The 17,449-nt window shown below is 56.1% G+C and overlaps 1 protein-coding gene across 1 annotated transcript; it reads left to right on the top strand.

Moving 5' to 3' along the window:
• The first annotated feature begins 6,154 nt into the window (after nt 1-6,154).
• FGF5 (fibroblast growth factor 5) lies at nt 6,155-12,155 on the top strand. The gene is made up of 3 exons (XM_071555043.1): nt 6,155-6,473; nt 8,712-8,815; nt 11,814-12,155. The coding sequence occupies exons 1-3, from the start codon at nt 6,155-6,157 to the stop codon at nt 12,153-12,155; spliced, it is 765 nt and encodes a 254-aa protein (XP_071411144.1).
• Nucleotides 12,156-17,449: the final 5,294 nt, after the last annotated feature.

The following is a 17,449-nucleotide window of genomic DNA, read 5'->3' as shown; positions in this document are numbered from 1 at the left end:
GGGGTGACAGGGCCCGGAGGAGCCCCCGGCCCGTGGTGTCCTGGAACAGGGAGTGCTTGAAGGGGCCAAGGGTGGGTCCCCTTTGCCCTGGTGCGTTATTGGGGTGATGGCATCACAGTCAGGGACACATGGGAGGGCTCAAGGAAAGGGAACTCCCCTGGCCCCAGGAGGACAGTCTGGTCCTACGGGCACCACCTGCAGTGAGTGCATCTGGTGCCAGCCCTGAGTGTTTTGGGGTGCCCAGGAGGGTCTTGAGGGACACAGCAGCCCGGGGACACTCACTTCCACACATAAGCTGGCATCACCCTGGAGGGGGCCGGGAAACACAGGGATGAGGATGCACATGGCTCGATGGGTCACTGGCAGGGGAAACATCCCAAAGCTGGAGCTGTGCAAGGCTGGAGCCCCTGGCAGAGACCGGGAGCTGCACGCTGTCTTGCAAATGGGTTCAGGGCATCTGCTGCAGTGGGGTTTGGGATTTGCATGGAGTACCCGAACCTGTTGCAAAGCTTTCCAGCTCCCAAGGAAGTGCCTGGAGCCTCAGGTAGGGCATTCTTAAAATTCTTGGAGCCCTCTTGGCTCTGCTGAGGAGCGCTGACAGCCAGCACTGGCCGTGCCTACAGATACGGAACGCAGTACGTCTGAAGGGCTTAGGGAAGTCCCTGCCATGGACAGTCTTCCTTCTCCCTGATGCCGTTCACTTCGTCAGCGCACTGACCCCGGAACCGTACCCCAAACCACGGCAGGTGCCGAAGCGGCCCCTCGGCTGTCATTCCCTGCGGCAGGAATACTCACAGCTCCAACCGCTGCCGGTAATTGCCGGGGAGAGACACTAACGATTCCCGGGAGCTTTCCTTAAAAACGGTGCCACCGCTGCAGCTCCCTTTTCTAGTGAAAGCTTTTGAGGACTTCCCGGAATGCTGGGCCGGGGTCCCGGGGGATGCGGCCGGGCAGGGACCTCGGCCAGGCCGCGAGATTGCTGCGGGGATGCCGCGGGGATGCCGCGGGGCGGCACAGGCGGGCGGGCACCGCCATCTAGTGGGGCCGCCGCGGGCGAGCGGGGACGCTCGGGATGCGCGAGGCCCCGACGGGCTCCTTCCCGAGGGATGCGCGGGCCCCCAGAGGGCTCCTTCCCCAGGAATGCTCGGGGCCCCGGCGGGCTCCGCCTCGGGGATGGTGCTCCGGGCTCCTCTCCCGCGGCAGCTCCCCCTCTCCAGCAGCCCCTGGACGGCTTTGGGGCTGGGTCGTTCCTGCGTCCTGGGGTGCTCATGGGGACGGTGTAAATAATGCTCTCCCCGGCTCCCTGCGCTCGTCCCGGCGCTGCTGGAGAGCTGATGCTTTCCCTTCACGAGGGTGTACTCGGGAGCCTGGCGCACATCTGTGGGTCTCAGCACCTCGGCACATACAGCATCTTTTCCATCTAATTCAAAGACTTCATGGCCCAGAGGTCTGGGGTCCGGTCCTGTCCTGCCCTGGCGGCACCCTGCAGCACCCCGCATTACCTCTGCTCCTTGTACCCTCTCTGCAGGCACGGGGCTAAGCCCCAGGACTTCCCCCGTGGAGTCTGTCTGTGCTATGGAGTCCCTGCCTGCAGAAGGCTCACTAGAAACCATTTTCAGGCAGGACACTTGTGGTGCAGCAGGTGCCTGTGCTGTTACTGCCACACAAAGCTTCCGCTGTTCATCTCCATACGCACAAAAGATCTAGAGGACTAACAGGCAAGAAATTTAATCAGACTTTATTTTGACGAATTCAGATATCAGACTCCGAAGTGGTTAATCAAACCCCAGGTGAAGCCTCTTGCATAAGCAGGACATGGCATAATAAGGTCAGGCAGCACCTGCGATCCTGTGCAGTTGGGTGTGGCATGAAGGGTGGTTACAGAAGTTCCCCTTGGGCCATTTGGGCTTAGGGCTTGACCACAGAAAGTCTCTCACTCCCCAGAGCTGTGCTGGTTCTCAGGTCAACGTGAGTGCCATTGCCAGACACTGCTCCTTTGTCCATCGGCAATGCTGCTGCATGTGCAACAGGGAAGGGAATCTCCCGGTTGTTTTTTTGTTTTCTTTTGTTTGTCTTTCCCTGTCGGTGGTTGATGCTGTGTCGTGTCTCTGCTCAGCGCAGGGGCTGGCTGGACTGTGGCATCAGCCAACTTTCCCCCTGTGCAGGATCCTGTCCCAGCACCACCACCCGGAAAACACAGTGCTGGGGCGTGGCTCGGGCGGTTCCGTGGGGCAGGACTGCCCCTGCCAGCCTGTGCCAGAGCCCTCAGCTGCATCTGCCTCCAAAGCCCACCCACGAGGGGCATCCTCAGTGTGCTGTGGAGAAGTCTTGGCAGTGAGGAGGGGCAGCTTTCAGCTTTGGAAAGGCCTTTCCCTGTGCCCTGCAGAGCTCAAGGTAAGGTTGCTTCATTTGCAGCAAGGCCACACTAATTATTATTATTATTATTAGTAGTAGTAGTAGTAGTAGTAGTAGTAATGATGATGATAATGATGATGAAATCTGCTGTCAAGATTTAATTTCAGTACCCAGCTGTGCATGTCTAAGGCAAGGCTGAAATAGTTCCCTTGTTTTGAAAATAATACAAGCTGTACAATATTTCTTCTCTACTTTCCTTGTTGCTAAGATCTCTTTTGGAGTGGGGCTGGAAAGACCTTATTGAGTACAGAAGGTGTCCATGGTGGCTTTTAAACAAATTCACACATACAACAAAATGCATAGGGGAAGTTTCTGTGAGTTACAGTCCTGTCTTGCAGAATATTGGCTTGCACCAGGCTTTTTAAAAAAGAGACATTGCTTTTCACGTGTTAGAATTTCTTTTATTTCCTTGTCCAGGCTCGTGAGGTGACTTTCGAGTGATCTCAGTGGCATTCATGTCCACGGGGCATGTTACCGGGCCGTACCTGGGCTCCCCACAGGACATGGGTAATCATCTTAATGCAATTAACCTGGCCTAGTGCACGCGCTCCTGGGAACACGCTCTGCTTTTGGCTTTGTGTGGAGCTGCTCGAGCAGCCACACAGTTCTCACTGTCCCCCAGCAGCGGGGACGTCTCCGGAGGGACTGGCAGCGTGACCTGCGTTCCAGCCATCACCATCCTACAGAGGTGAGTCTCCTTCAGAGCACACGTCCTCGTGCCGAGGCTTTTTTCCAGGCTCCCAGGTGGTGTGGGGTGTGTTTGTCCGGGGAGCAGCCAGCTCTGAGGCAGCCCGAGCCTGCACGAGCACAAGGGCGCGGCGTCACTCAGCAGCTCGTCTAGAGGGTGAATCCAGCACGATATTGCTCTGCTAACGCTGTGGAATAAACCTCTCTGGGGGAGAAAAAAGAAATCAGTGATGCTAAAAGCCTGGTGTGTGTGGCCCCGCGGGAGCGCTGGCTGGAGCTGTTGGAGTCTGGGGTCAGGCAGAGGTGGCTCCTCGCGCACCCCAGTGCCCTGGTTGAGTTCCTGTCTCCCCGTGCTCACCTTGCACATTTCTCAGTGGCAATCGAATAACGCCAGGCTGACTTTGGGAGCGGGGAGCGCTCCTGCCGTGGGACGCGCAGCACTGTGCTCTGCAGCAGATCAAACAGGCTCAGAAGAGCCCTTCTCATCTTCAAAGGGGCAATTTTATACTTGAAACTCAGCTTATCCTCTACGTTTGCTGAGTTCTGTCTGTAACAGAGCCCTGAATAATTTACGTAACATAACATCAGCATTAGGCTTCCCGAAGCTGCTGGAGTGTGTGTGAGGGTTGCTACTGCCAAAGACAGTTACACACAATTACTCCAGGAAGTTGACTATTACATCTACTTATTTATTTAGATTAAGGCTTCATGTTTGGTCTGGTTTTGTTGTTTTTCCTGAGTTGTGCTACAGAAGCACCTGGACTATCTGAAATTGATGTGTGTTGTGCTAATGAATAGGTCCAAATTAAAACATCCAAGACTGTACACAGATCAGGCCCAAAGCACTGCTTGGGAGTCCTAAGGGTTTAACGGTGAAGATATAAACATGCCATGTGCCACGGGGACTTGGCCATCACTCTGATGGGCACACAGGAGTTGCCAGGGGAGGGGGTTGCATCCTGCAGATGGGCAGGAGCCCCACCTCAGGTCGGGTGTCCATCCCACAGTAGGGAGAAGTTGAGTGTAGAGTGGATGAGAGACCCCCAAGGGCTCTGCTGCCTCACTGCATCCCAGAAAGGGTCGGGAACATGCAGCACAGAAGGGTTCCCTCCAACAGCATGCCTTGGAGACCAGCCTGGGCAAGCCCACCCAGCTGGTGTAACCTTCTGGGTGGCCTCACCAATTAATGGCTGCACCCCACAGGAGTCTGGCTTTTCTGGGAATTCTTTGCTGAAGGGGAAAAATTAGTCCAGAAGTGTGAGTGAGCAGAGGGTTCTTGGCAGCCAGGGCAGCACCAGAAGGACTGAAGGAAACTGTGGGTGTGGACCCAAGACTCAAAATTAGGGAGACTGGGCTTGCTGGTGAACCTCTGGGTACAGCAGCTTTAGGTGGGCATCTCTGCTCAGGATGTGCAGCTGTGTCCTTCCTGCTCCTGGCCTGCTGCTGCGCCCTGTCACCCTCGGGATGGCAACTTTAAACATTTTTGCATTCAACTTAACTTACAGTGACAGAAATTCTTTATAATCTTCTGACCCAGATGGAGAACAGGGATGGCCCTGGGATGATCCTGTAGCAGCTGTAGCCTCTACACCAAGATGGCCAAGGGGAAGGCCTCCTGGAGGGAGGTGGCCATTCCTCTCAGCATACCTCAGCTGAGCTGATTACAGAAGGTGCAGCACAGACTCCATAGGAAAGATTCAGAACCCCTGCAGGTCCTTGTCCTGCTCATGGATCTGGATTTGGTCTCAGCATGTGCATGTAATTCAAGATGAGGTGGGTAAGTGGAAGTCATGGATTTTGCCAGGCCAACAACTACAGCTGGGAGAAGGAGAAGTAAACAAGATTTGAGAGCCTTGACCCTCCTTCAGGTATGTGCATCTATATATAGGGCTGTCTAAATATACATGTCTATATATAATGTGTGTGCATATAGCTGTGTGGATATATATATGTGCTGAGAAATGGTTTGAAATTGCAGCAATGCTGTGAGATCATCGCTGCTTGCACCAGGCCGTGCCAGGTGTCAGCCAGGCAGGATATGGCCCCTTCAGTGTGTGTCCCTCCCTGTGCCCCCGACCTTCAGCTTTCTCGGAATGCGAAGGTCACTCTCGGGCGTGCCACCCGCTCTGCCTCCTTCCTGCTGAACCCAAACCCTGGGAGCATGGCCTGGCCCAGCCACTACCCCCGGGGATGGCTGAGGAGCGGTTCTAGGTGGGGTCTGGGGGACAACGCAGGTTGACAGGAGCAGTGAGGGCACAGAGGTGCAGAGTTTGGGCTGCAGGCTGAGCAGGGTGGGTTTGGCCCATCTTGGATTTTGTAGAAGTGAGATTTTCCCGGTGGCCTCGAGCGTCCCCAGAAGCTGAGAAAAGCGGAATCTGTGCGGAGCTGTGCCAGGGTGATGGATGAGCTGCCGCCGCGTGGTGCTCTCCTGTGCCGCAATGTTGTGTGACAGAGTTGCCTTTGTAATTGGGAAGAAATACGGCCGTTGGTCCTGGGGGGCACCTGACACGTGTGGGGGTCACCCCTCAGGAGGTCGGGGCCGTGTACCCCCTGCTTGGGACCCGCGAGGGATGTTGTGCAGAGACAAGGGGCAGAGCTTCCCTGTAGGCTGTGAGATGCTACTGGGGGTCCGTGTTGGGGACCCTCACCCGCTGCCCCCCCCGATTTGCTCTCAGGGGCTGAGCACGGGTTGCCGTGTGGGATGGAGAGTGGCTGGGGGGGCTGCCCCCAGCCCCACTTCCGAGCCCTCCGCCCGAGGCTGGGCTGAACGTGCAGCTGCCGTGTCACCTCCTGAATCCCGGGCGGGGGGCTGCAACCCGACCCTGTCCCCAGGGTCCCGCAGCCCCGCGGCCCCGTCCCGACAAGGCGGACAACTTAATTCCCAGATAGATGCGCCCTCGAGCCCCGCATCTGCCACGGGTACGGGACGGGGGGGTAGCTGGCGGGGCCGGGCACAGGTGCGGGGCCGCCGCCCGGTTATAAATAGCGGGGAAGGGCGGCCCGGCTCCCACCCGTGCCCGGTTCCCACCGCCGGGGCTCGCAGCGGAGCGGGATGCGGCGCCCGCCCTCCCTCCTCCCGCCCGCCGGCAGCATGAGCCCGTCCTTCCTCCTCCTCCTCCTCTTCCTCGCCCTGCCCGCTCGCGCCCGGCGGGAGCAGGTGCCCGGCGGGGCGCAGCGCGGCCGCAACGCCCCCGCGCCTTCCTCCTCCTCTTCCTCCTCCTCCCCGGCGGCGGCGGCAGGGCCGAGCCGCTTCCCGCGGAGCCGCCCGGAGCGACGGCGAGGCCGCCTGTACTGCCGGGTGGGCATCGGCTTCCACCTCCAGCTGCACCCCGACGGCCGCGTGGACGGCGCCCACGACGCGAGTCCGCTCAGTGAGTGGGGAACTGGGGGGCTGCCAGGGCCAGGGCAGCCAGGCTGAGCATCCCCATCCTCATCCTCATCCCTGCAGTGTCCCCATCCCCACGGAGCTGACGGAGCCTCTCGTGCCTGCTGCCCTCGTCTGTGGGGAGCTGCAGCCCCGGTGGCCTCGGGGAGGGGAGGCTGTGCTCTTTGGGCTCGGTGGGAGCTGCCTGGCTCCCTTTGGGAAGCGCCACCTGCGGGTTTGCCCACCTCGAGGGTTGGTGTGAGGGCATGTGGTCTGCAGTCCCACCGTAGCCTCTAGTCAGGCACGTGGGAGGAGGATGCTGCCCCTTTTCTGTCCTTTCCCCACTGAACTTTTCCATCCTTCGGTTTGCATTCTCATTCTCCCTGCACAGTGATAGGATATATTCAGTTTAAAAATAGGACTGAGGCTGACGTTCCCCTGAGAGAAAGCTGTGCTAACTCATGGCTTATGCTCCGGTCGGAGTTGCCGTGATATCCTGTTAGAGGGAATGAAACAGCAAGCAGGGATGAAAAATCACTTAAAGAGCCCGAGGGCTCGGGCCCGAGGTGACCCTGGCAGCATGCGAGGCTCAGCTGTCGGGAGCGCTAACAGAGTAGCCACCACATCTGCCCTGGACCAACGTGTGCAGGCCCCGGTCTATGCCAAGGCCCCACGAGGGAGGGCAGCCCCTGGGCAGGGATGCTGGGAGCCTGGAAACTCTACTCAGGTCTCCGTGGGTGCTGTGGGCACGTGGCCTCAAGGGGTTTTAGGGGAAGGATGAGAAAACGGAGCATTCACACCAGAGTTGTTTTGGGAGATGTGAGTTTGGAAGGGCAGGCAGAGATTTGGTGCCACAGCTGTCTTGGAGGGACCTGGATTATATGAAGTTCCTTCCTTGCTAAGGTGAGATTTTCTCCCCAGAAAGGTCACAGTGACACCAGCTCTGCGCTTTGGAGTTGGGCCAGCACTGGCTGGGGGCATGTGATGGTGAGGGGGGGCTGTGCTGGGGGGTCATGCTGAGAACTGTCCCTCATGGGGAAGACGTTGGCTTTTGGCAAGGAAACCCCAGCTTTGGCCTGAGAAATGGGGCTTGACCTCTGGCAACCCCAATAACCAGGAGTACACCTGTCAGCCCGAGGGCCACCCCGCAAAGGGCAGCAGGTTTTAGGGTGCCCTCGAGGACAGGCATGCTCGGGACAAGGTACTTGCCTTGAGGTGGGGCTGCACAGCCCTGTGGCTTTTGGCCTGGGGCACATGGGGTGATGAGGAGTGGCCCACCAGCCCTGTACAGTGGCCCCTAGGCCCTTGGTGCTGGGACTTGGCTGCCTCAGGGACCTGCGCTTCCTCCTTAAAATAAACATGGGAAGTGGTGATCCGATACCGGCCTCGGGGATTTAACGCGGCTTCAAGTTTGCTCCCGGCATGTTAATCCCACGGCCCTTTAGGGGCCAGACAAGATGTTCTGCGGGGTCCTTCCTCTGCGGCTGGGGCCAGCAATCCCCTGGGGCTGCAGCTGAGGAGCAATGCTGCTTCCCCAGGGCGGGAAGGCCAGTGGGGGATGTGGTGCTGATCCCTGACTGGGAGGTTTTGGGAGGTCCCCTGACCCTCTGGCCCAGGAGCCCCTCAGTGCGTGTCGAGGCAACACGTGCCAGTGCTGTTGCTGAGGGTGCTCGGAGGTTGCAGTCCTGTCATATGAGGTGCAGGGCACACGTGCCCTTTTGGGGCCCAGAGCCTGAACATGCTCAGAGAATCCCCATTTCTTCCATGGCTGGGCTGCACAGCGACCTGTTCCTCAAGTCCTACTTCGAGGACGGGGGCCTGAGGAAGCAGCATCGGTACCTCGAGTCCAGTGGGGTGTGTGACACCTTCACTTCCTGAGTCTGGTGTGTGCTGGAGGAGGACGGGCATGGACAGTCCTGGCAAGCTTTCATAGGCACAGTGGGCTTTTCCCACTCCCACCCTTGTGAAGGATTTTCCCAGGGGTGACCTTGTTGTGTCACAGCCCTGCCAGGAATTGTCTCCCAAAGTGCAACCCCCAGCCACCACCCTTTGTCTGTCCTGGAGCAGATGGAGCTGCCTCTGTGGGGCACAGGGATAGAGCAGGAGCTGCGTGGAGCCTGGCAGCTGAGGAGCAGGGACACGGGAGAGGAAATGCAAACCTGTCAGACTGAGTTGTATTTATTTTTTCTTTGTCACACCCATGTGGAAAGAACTGTGATTTATTTTGGGATTTCTGTCATCCTAGGTATTTTGGAAATATTTGCTGTGTCTCAGGGGATTGTAGGAATACGAGGAGTTTTCAGCAACAAATTTTTAGCGATGTCAAAAAAAGGAAAACTCCATGCAAGTGTAAGTAAACTCACCGCTTATCAGTATGTGTTGTTTATTAAAGGCCTTATGACACCTCCAGGTGCAGGTGGCAGTGATGCTTCTGGGCAGGGCCCCACCTGCTGACCCTCTTGGGCCGCCGGGCTGGCTCCGTGCTCGGCAGCATCAGAGCTGTGCAGACAGATAGGGGACAGGTGGAGCCCCAGATCCCAGCCCACCTCCCTGCTTACTGCATTTACCCATGAGAAGTGCATGCTTGTTTTCTGTGCAGTGGGGTGTTTGCACCGGCGGTGCCTGTTCTTGGAGCACGGCTGGGTTATTTTTAGCCATCCTGCAGCAGATCGCGCAGACGGCCCTGGCCACATCTCCCTGTGAGCGGCACACGTGGTGCCCACAGTCCCGGGGCTGGCACTGGCTTTGCCCTTGGGCAGAGAACTCCGTGAGAGCTCAGGCAGGTGAGGCCCAGCCTGTGCAGGTGTGTTACAGCTAGAGTGGGAAAATCCCATAACTTTGTTCTGCAGGCTGTTTTCCTGAAGGGTGGGGCTTCCTGCAGGTTTAATTGTGCTTTTCCCAAGCTTTTTGCAATCAAAGAGTTGTTGCAGCCTCAGGATGCTGCTTCCCAGGTTCTTGTTAGTTCCAGAGATCCTTCAAACAAATGAATTCCTGTGCTTATATGAAAGTCAGTGCCTTTTAAAGGTGCATGTACCTTCATCACCCCAAGAACGGTGCTTTTATGGCAGCACGTTGTCCTGCAGGGTGGTTCCCAGGGAGGCTGGGCAAGGCTGACAGAGAGGGAGAGGGAAAAGCCAGTTGCTCACCCCACAGTTCTCATCCAAACTTCCTGGTCATGGAGTGGATGTCACTGATGTGCTTGTGCTGCCCAAGCCCTCAGATCACTCCCAGTGAGATTTATGAACTCTTCGTCTCTCTCCCTTGAGCCTTTTTGGAGTGTTACTCCTGAAACCAAACTATGCTTAAAAGGTTGAGCATGTGATTGTTTATTTTAGGAAATAAAGCAGGAGCAAGAACTGTGTCTAGGGGTAAAGGGGTGGAGAAAAACCTGAGGTGAGGTGATGGGGCAGGAGGAGAGGTAAGGGATGGAGAGGAGAGGGAAGCAGGCAGGGAGTGATCCCCAGACCCTCCAGAGCCTTCCCTCCGAGCGTGTAATGGGCCCCTTATCCAAGCTGAAGCCTTGATTCATGCCCTGGTGCAGGCAGAAATTAAATCAAACCTCGCTGTGCCTTGTTAATTGTGGACATACAAAGGGCAGGGCCGGAGAGGGACCTCAGCCAGGCCTCAGGGTGAGGACACGCGATGCCCCGCTTGAATGAAAGCTGCGAATTTGTAGAAACTTGACCCAAATGTCTAAAGATTGCTGTACTAAACAACGCTGATAATGCAAACCCAGCATCTGTTGTTCTTTCCTGCCCTGGCAGGATGAAGTTATTTCATGGCCTAATGAGTTCTGAGCAGTACAAAGCGCGTCCTGCGCCCGTCACTCAGGGCAGTGCTTTGATATGGGAGTCAGGCAGGAGACTCTGCAGACAAAAGTCATTCCTGCAGGAATTTGGGCTCCTTCAAAACTCGCTCTTGGAACCACCTCCACCCCAGTTTGGTGCTTTACAGATGCCCTCCTCCTTTTTCTTTCTGTTTTTTTCATGGCAACTTAATTAAATTACCAAGTGGTTCATTTTTAGAGGCACCAGCTTCAGAAAATGACAGTAATCCCAGCAATTATCAGTTGTGTGCACAGATGGCTTTTTCCTCGTTGATAAATTCTTGCTCCCCTGTTTGTCCATTTTTAGCACAGAGGGGGTGGGAGGGGTTTGGTGCCTATCTTGGCAGGGGCCAGCACAGACCCCAGGGGCCAGATTTGCCCAGGTAATTCTCCCTTCCCAGGAACCGTCACAATGCTGTGATCCTTGCTGGGGCAAATCTCTGTTCAACGGGATTTTGAGATTTAATTCACTCCAGGATTGCTCTTTGTGATTGTCTCTGGAGGTCTGCAGAGCAAAACCAATGCCAGCCATGTGCCGTGGCTGCACCACTCACCTTGTGCCAGGAAAAATGGCTTTTCCCGGCTGGAATGTTGCGGGGATGTGCTGGGATGTAGGGAAGCCTGACAGGGTGATGGTGGAGCAGCAGCTGATGCAGTTCTTCCCTCTGTACTTGGGGTGTCCTGCCCGAGCAGTGCCACGTGCTTGGGGGCTGCAGGGAGGACCTGGGGTCTGCAAAGGCAAAGGATTGCTGGGGAAGGTGAATGTTTGTGCATGAGGAATGCAGCGTGAAGGGTGTATGAAAGGCAGGGAGAGGAAAAATGAGTCATGGAGGTGGCATCTCTGGGAAAGAACGAGCTTAATTCCAAATGCTGTGAGGCAAAATGTGCACGGCAGGCTGAGGGTTGTGTCACTTGTGCTGTAAGGCTCAACTTCTCTGCTTAAATTAGGAGTTTAAAACACCTTTTGCATGGTTACAAAGTGCTGCTGGGGGTTGGTTTTGTATTCCATTGCTGATTTTGGAGCTAAAGAGCTCACTGATCCCATTCCAGTGGTTTGGAGGCATTGCTGTGGAATTAGGCCGAGGAAGCCATTGGATTTTGGGATGCCATGCCCATTGTCAGGTGACAGTGTCTCTGGAGTGGCTGCTGAAAGCTCCAGCCAGGGGGCTCAGGGTCGTGGGTCCACAGGCTCTGGTCCTGCATTTTGGAAAATTTTTTTGGAGGGAAGGGAAGGGTGCTGCTGGGGCGGGCTGGGACAGAAGGGAAGGGCAGTGCTGGGGCAGCCCAAGCCTTTTTATTTCCAAGGAAGCTGAAAGTTGGGCAGCAAGCAGCTACTGAAGAGTCTCTGTTGGGGGGTTTCCAAACAGTCTGGTGCCCAGTGTCCTTGGCACGGGTGCCCTGTGCTTCCACCCACTCCTTTGGACCTGCTTGTGGAGGGCAGACAAACTCAGTAGGCTTTGGAGGGGGCTGAGGGACGGGAGCACCAGCCCTTGGCTGACAGTGTCCCCGCTGTCCCCACAGGCCCGGTTCACGGCAGACTGCCATTTCCGGGAGCGCTTCCAGGAGAACAGCTACAACACCTACGCCTCGGCCGTGCACCGCAGCCCGCGCTCGGGCCGCCAGTGGTACGTGGCCCTCAACAAGAGGGGCAAAGCCAAGAGGGGCTGCAGCCCCCGAGCCCGGCCCCAGCACGTCTCCACACACTTCCTGCCCCGCTTCTGGCAGCCGCAGCCCCCCGAGCTCGCCTTCACCGTCGCCCTCCCTGAGAAGAAGCCCCCGCCACCAAAGCCAAAGGCCGTCCCAGCCCTGCCTCGGAAGAACCCGAGCCCCGTCAAGTACCGGCTGAAGTTCCGCTTCGGGTAGTGCCACGGTGGCGATGCCAGCACCGGAGAGACTGGGCAGCTTTCGAGGTCAACACATGGGAGACCCTGTCCCGCTGCTCAGGCAGTCGCAGGGAATCTCCAGGTGGCCGTGTTGGGCTCAGGGTCTTCTCTTTGCCACTGGAGCTGGGCAGCAAACCTTGAGGCGTGTACTGGGATGGCACAGCTCAGGCTTTCCAAAGAGTATTCCTGTGGTGAACTGGAAACACTGGATGGACCTCAGATTAGTGTTCTGATGTTGAAAGAAGCAGAAAGGTACCTCTATGGCAAACATATTTTTTTACCTTGTTTTCACTAGTGACTCTGACAATCATTTTCATATGACAGATGTTCAGGTTTTGTTTGTTTTTCTTGCATATCCTTCTTGCTGCACTTTTTCTTCCAACCTTACCTCAGACACCGGATATCCAGGTCTGCCCCTTCCCCTTCTCTTCCGGACCGGCTCCCCCCTTCCACAACAAAAGACCAAGACCAAGCTCTGCAAATTCACTCACCTTGCGGTGCAAGGGGGGAGTCTTAAAACTCTTTGTTGGCAATAATAGACAAGTATATATATTTTTAAGGGTTGTAGGCTTGGGGAGGGTGGCTGTTTGCAGCCCAGCTCCTGGGTGGGGCGGGGGTGGTGTCTCTCCCATTCTTCCCTGGGCAGCTGGAGGAGCACGTTTCCTCCTGTCCATCCAAGTAAGGATTTGATGTCTGTGTTTAAAATACCTCTGCCCCAGTGCTGGGGCATTTCTGTTGCTTGGCAGAGCCCCCCTACACCCCTGCTCCCTGGGGACAGGGACACCTGTGGCCCCTGGGTGCCCACTGGTTTCTTCCAGCAGTTTTTGCTCCTGATTTGTTTTATCACTCACAGTACATTTGCAGAGGTGGGGAACAAGGGTTTTATTCTACAGCAAGCGTGGAAACGTGGCAATAAATACTGTTACAGCTGCTTGTCCCTTTGGAAGTGTTTTTCTCACCTGGGTTGCCACTGGGCTTGATGTTGAATTGTTTCTCTGTGTGATGTAACCTGTGGAGTCGTTGTGCATATGGAGTTTGTAACAGTGTTGAGCTGAGCTGCTCTATGTACAGACAATGGTAGCATTGAACCTCACCGGTGAAGCCTTAAGGGGAGCCCAGGTGGGCAGAAGCTCTCCAGACGTGAGGCCACCAGCATCCTGCAGCAACAGCAAGGTGAGCAGCGGGGTTGAGCCCCTTCTCCAGATCTGGTGGTGGTACAAATGGCTGTTTGCATTGGGATCGTGGTGCTTTGCCTGTCATCCTTCTGGGCAGCCCCTGGCTGGACATGCACACTCCACCTATAGGGGTGGTTGGGGATGCCAGAATAAAATAGCTGCTTCATTTTCAAACCTGGTTGTGTGATCTCTTGCCTGTCTGTGCCTTCTTTTCTTTCCCTGAAGGAGACAAACAAGTACTGCTGAATTGGCTACTACATGTGGTTTTTGGGTTTGGCTGGTGCAGTGTCGGCAACGGGCCAGAGCGGAGCCCACACTCCTTGTGCCATAATCCACAAACTGTGCACTGGGACAGCTTCCCCATGGCTCCTCTGGGCCAGGTGCTTGGATTTGGGTCACAACAAGGCACAGGTGAGGATGTGGATCGCAGCAGGGGGAGGTGAACTGGGCACTTCCAGATGGACAGGCTCACTGTGGATGTACAAAATCCAAATGCTGCTGCTGCTGCAGCTGGGCACCATCAAGTGCAAGTAGTGCTCTGCTCACCTCAGTGAACTAATGGAATGAAAACTTTTGCAGGTACCATCCTCAGCCCTAGCCCAGGCAGGTGCCTGGAGCTCCCGGGGCAGGCAAGGGAGGAGGAAACATGTTGGTTCTTTGCTGCTGCTGCTGTGTCCACTCAGAGGAAAAGTGCATTGCTTTAATTATTTTTTTAATAGAAAATTCTTACAGATAGCTATGACAAAACAAACAAAAAACTAAGCTGGTGCTTTACTGTTGCAGTAGTAATTAAAACATAGTTGTGCTGCAACAAAGAGGTCTGTGCCAGGCAGAGACCAGGGTCAGGTAACCTGACAGACCCTCCCTGTTCCTCCTGGGCACTTCTGCAAAAGAACTTACTAGGTTTGCTTATGAGGGAGGGGACTGAAGGCCTTAGAATACGGTAAATATTTCTGTTACATTTAAAAGCAGTCAGCACACAAGTTGAGGGACGTGTAAGAAATAAAGCTAACTTGCTCAGGGTGCCTCTTGCATCTCTGAAGTGGTTCTGCTGGTGGTTTAATCTTATTTACAGCTGTTGATTGCAGTTCCTGACTACTGCTTTTGTTCTGTGGCAGGACAGGGAGCCCCAAGCCTTGTGATTCCTGCTCCCTGGGCAAGAGGATGCTCCTGCTCTTCAGCAGGTTGGTGGGAGCATCACTCCTGCAGAAGTAACAGGACTGGGAGTCTGCTTTGTGCTGTGACTTTGAGGGGGGGACAAGTTCTGTGACAGCACAGGAAAACAGGGCTCCAGCTTTGCAGCTCTGACTGTGCCATAAACCATCCTGTCAGTCACTCCTGTTTCATCCCAGTGGGTTTATCCTCTTGGCTTCAACCACTGCAGCCCTAATTGCTGGACTCTTAAGCAGACTTCTGTACTTATTTTACATAAAAGCTCTTTGTATTGTCTTTAAATGTTCCTGCACACAGGGGAAAAACCTGCTGGGAAAATACCCCAAAGTCATCTCTTTTTTTCTCTCCCATTTGCTTTCTGATTCCTCATGCAGGATTTGAGATATCCAGTCTCAGCTGTGGCTTAGGCAGAGCATGGTGGGCCACGGGAACCTCAGCTCACAGAGTGGTGGGAGCAGCGTTGGAGCAACCCCGGAGTGTCCTGGGAGCCCTGGACATGCTGTTTGCTCTGCAGAGCTGGTGTTGTACCCCAGCTGGGTGCCTTCAGCCTGTGCTCCCTGAGCTGCAGCTCCCCTGGGGGTAACCCTAAAGTGAGATTGGCAGCTGAGGAAGAAGCAAGGCCGTGTGTGGGGAGCAGCATGTTGAGAGGGGGTATGAGGCATGCTGGGAATTTTTAGTTTTGTTTTCTGTTTTCCTTTTTCACCGCTGTGGTGCTAGAGCAAAAAAAATGGAAACAAATCAAACTGAAAGGACTTTCTGAATTGCTTTGCAGAGAACTGCCACCTTCAGAGGATGCACAAGTCCACATGGAGCTGATGAAGGGTATGCAGAAAGTACAGCAGAGTGCAGGGAGCTGCCCCTGCCCCCAGCTCCCTGGGTTTGGAGGCTTTTGGTGACCTTCTGAAATGAGAAAAGCCTCCCTTGTCTTGATTCCAACCCTACAGCCAGCCCTGCAGAGGTATGTCATGTTCCAGATATTCAGAGGGATTTGTGTGTGTCCTGTGCTGGCAGATGTGTCTCTTGGGAGGAAGAGCCTTTTCCAACAGAGAGCGGATTTGTGAAGGAGCTGCTGAGCTTGGGTGGGTGGGAAAAGAAATCCTCCCTCCCTTTGGGTTCCCCCTTCCCTGTGCACCTGCAGATATCCCTTCTCCCTTCCTCTTCTTATCCCCACTTAGACCCCATCCTGTACCCACCCTCCCTCTTTTCCACCTTTGGGGTTGAGTAAAAAGTGTTATGGGGGGAATCTGGGTTAGGGCCATGAAGGGCATCCCAAGTCTCTGTGAGAATGAGGATGGAGTGCAGGTGCAGGGGGGATGAGGGTGGATCATGTGGGGTCCAGCAAAAAAAGGGAGTGTACGGCCCAAATGCCTGGAAATTCAGGGGCTTCGTGTGTGTAAAAATAATAAGAAAAATAACGTTTCTCATTTTGCTGTATGTTGAATTTTAATATCAATTTACACATTAATGGAATTCAAAATAGAGCCCTGTATCTAGGTATTACATACGGGGTTAGGGAATATGAGAAATTCAGGGTGTAGAAAGGGGGAGGTTGAAAATCGAAGTTTTGTATTTACAAATGAAACAAACTGAAGGGCTTGTCCGTGCCATGCAATGCGCTCGCTGTGCCGGCAGCAGCAGCAGCTCCCGCTCTGTGTGTCCGGAGCTCTCTGTGTGCCCTGTGCCATGCAATGCGCTCGCTGTGCCGGCAGCAGCAGCAGCTCCAGCTCTGTGTGTCCGGAGCTCTCTGTGTGCCCTGTGCCATGCAATGTGCTCGCTGGGCCGGCAGCAGCAGCAGCTCCCGCTCTGTGTGTCCGGAGCTCTCTCTGTGTGCCCTGTGCCATGCAATGCGCTCGCTGGGCCGGTGCCAGCAGCTCCCGCTCTGTGTATCGGGTGTTCTCTGTGTGCCCTGTGCCATGCAATGCGCTCGCTGTGCCGGTGCCAGCAGCTCCCGCTCTGTGTGTCCGGAGCTCTCTGTGTGCCCTGTGCCATGCAATGCGCTCGCTGTGCCGGCAGCAGCAGCAGCTCCCGCTCTGTGTGTCCGGAGCTCTCTCTGTGTGCCCTGTGCCATGCAATGCGCTCGCTGGGCCGGCAGCAGCAGCAGCTCCAGCTCTGTGTGTCCGGAGCTCTCTCTGTGTGCCCTGTGCCATGCAATGCGCTCGCTGTGCCGGCAGCAGCAGCAGCTCCCGCTCTGTGTGTCCGGAGCTCTCTGTGTGCCCTGTGCCATGCAATGCGCTCGCTGGGCCGGTGCCAGCAGCAGCAGCTCCAGCTCTGTGTGTCCGGAGCTCTCTCTGTGTGCCCTGTGCCATGCAATGCGCTCGCTGGGCCGGTGCCAGCAGCTCCCGCTCTGTGTGTCCGGAGCTCTCTGTGTGCCCTGTGCCATGCAATACGCTCGCTGTGCCGGCAGCAGCAGCAGCTCCCGCTCTGTGTGTCCGGAGCTCTCTGTGTGCCCTGTGCCATGCAATGCGCTCGCTGTGCCGGTGCCAGCAGCTCCAGCTCTGTGTGTCCGGAGCTCTCTGTGTGCCCTGTGCCATGCAATGCGCTCGCTGTGCCGGTGCCAGCAGCTCCAGCTCTGTGTGTCCGGAGCGCTCTCTCTGTGCCCTGTGCCATGCAATGCGCTCGCTGTGCCGGCAGCAGCAGCAGCTCCCGCTCTGTGTGTCCGGAGCTCTCTCTGTGCTCTGTGCGCGCCCGGCTGCGCCGGAGGCGCTGCTGCTGCCGCCGCCTGGCGGTGGCCGCCGGTACTGCGCGCGCGCCGTGGCTCGCTGGAGACACCTGCCGGCCGAGAGGCGGTACCGCAACCGGGACTTGATGCGTGTGCAGCGACTCGACCGGAGCGCCGTGTCACGTGGTAATGAAGGGCGGAATGGAAGTGCGGAGAGCAGCTTGGAAAGGTGTGCTTTGCTTGAGCAAGCCCTGCCGCTTTTCCTCT

Source organism: Pithys albifrons, chromosome 5 (genome assembly GCF_047495875.1).
Source record: "Pithys albifrons albifrons isolate INPA30051 chromosome 5, PitAlb_v1, whole genome shotgun sequence".
Classification (NCBI taxonomy): Eukaryota; Metazoa; Chordata; class Aves; order Passeriformes; family Thamnophilidae; genus Pithys; species Pithys albifrons.
This window is presented reverse-complemented; position numbering and strand designations above follow the sequence as displayed.

Excerpts from the sequence above, each read along its gene's own strand:
- FGF5 (XM_071555043.1), top strand. The coding sequence starts at position 6,155 with ATGCGGCGCCCGCCCTCCCTCCTCCCGCCCGCCGGCAGCATGAGCCCG. Across the intron at positions 6,474-8,711 it reads CCACGACGCGAGTCCGCTCA|GTATTTTGGAAATATTTGCT; the intron begins GTGAGTGGGGAA and ends CTGTCATCCTAG. Across the intron at positions 8,816-11,813 it reads AAGGAAAACTCCATGCAAGT|GCCCGGTTCACGGCAGACTG; the intron begins GTAAGTAAACTC and ends CTGTCCCCACAG.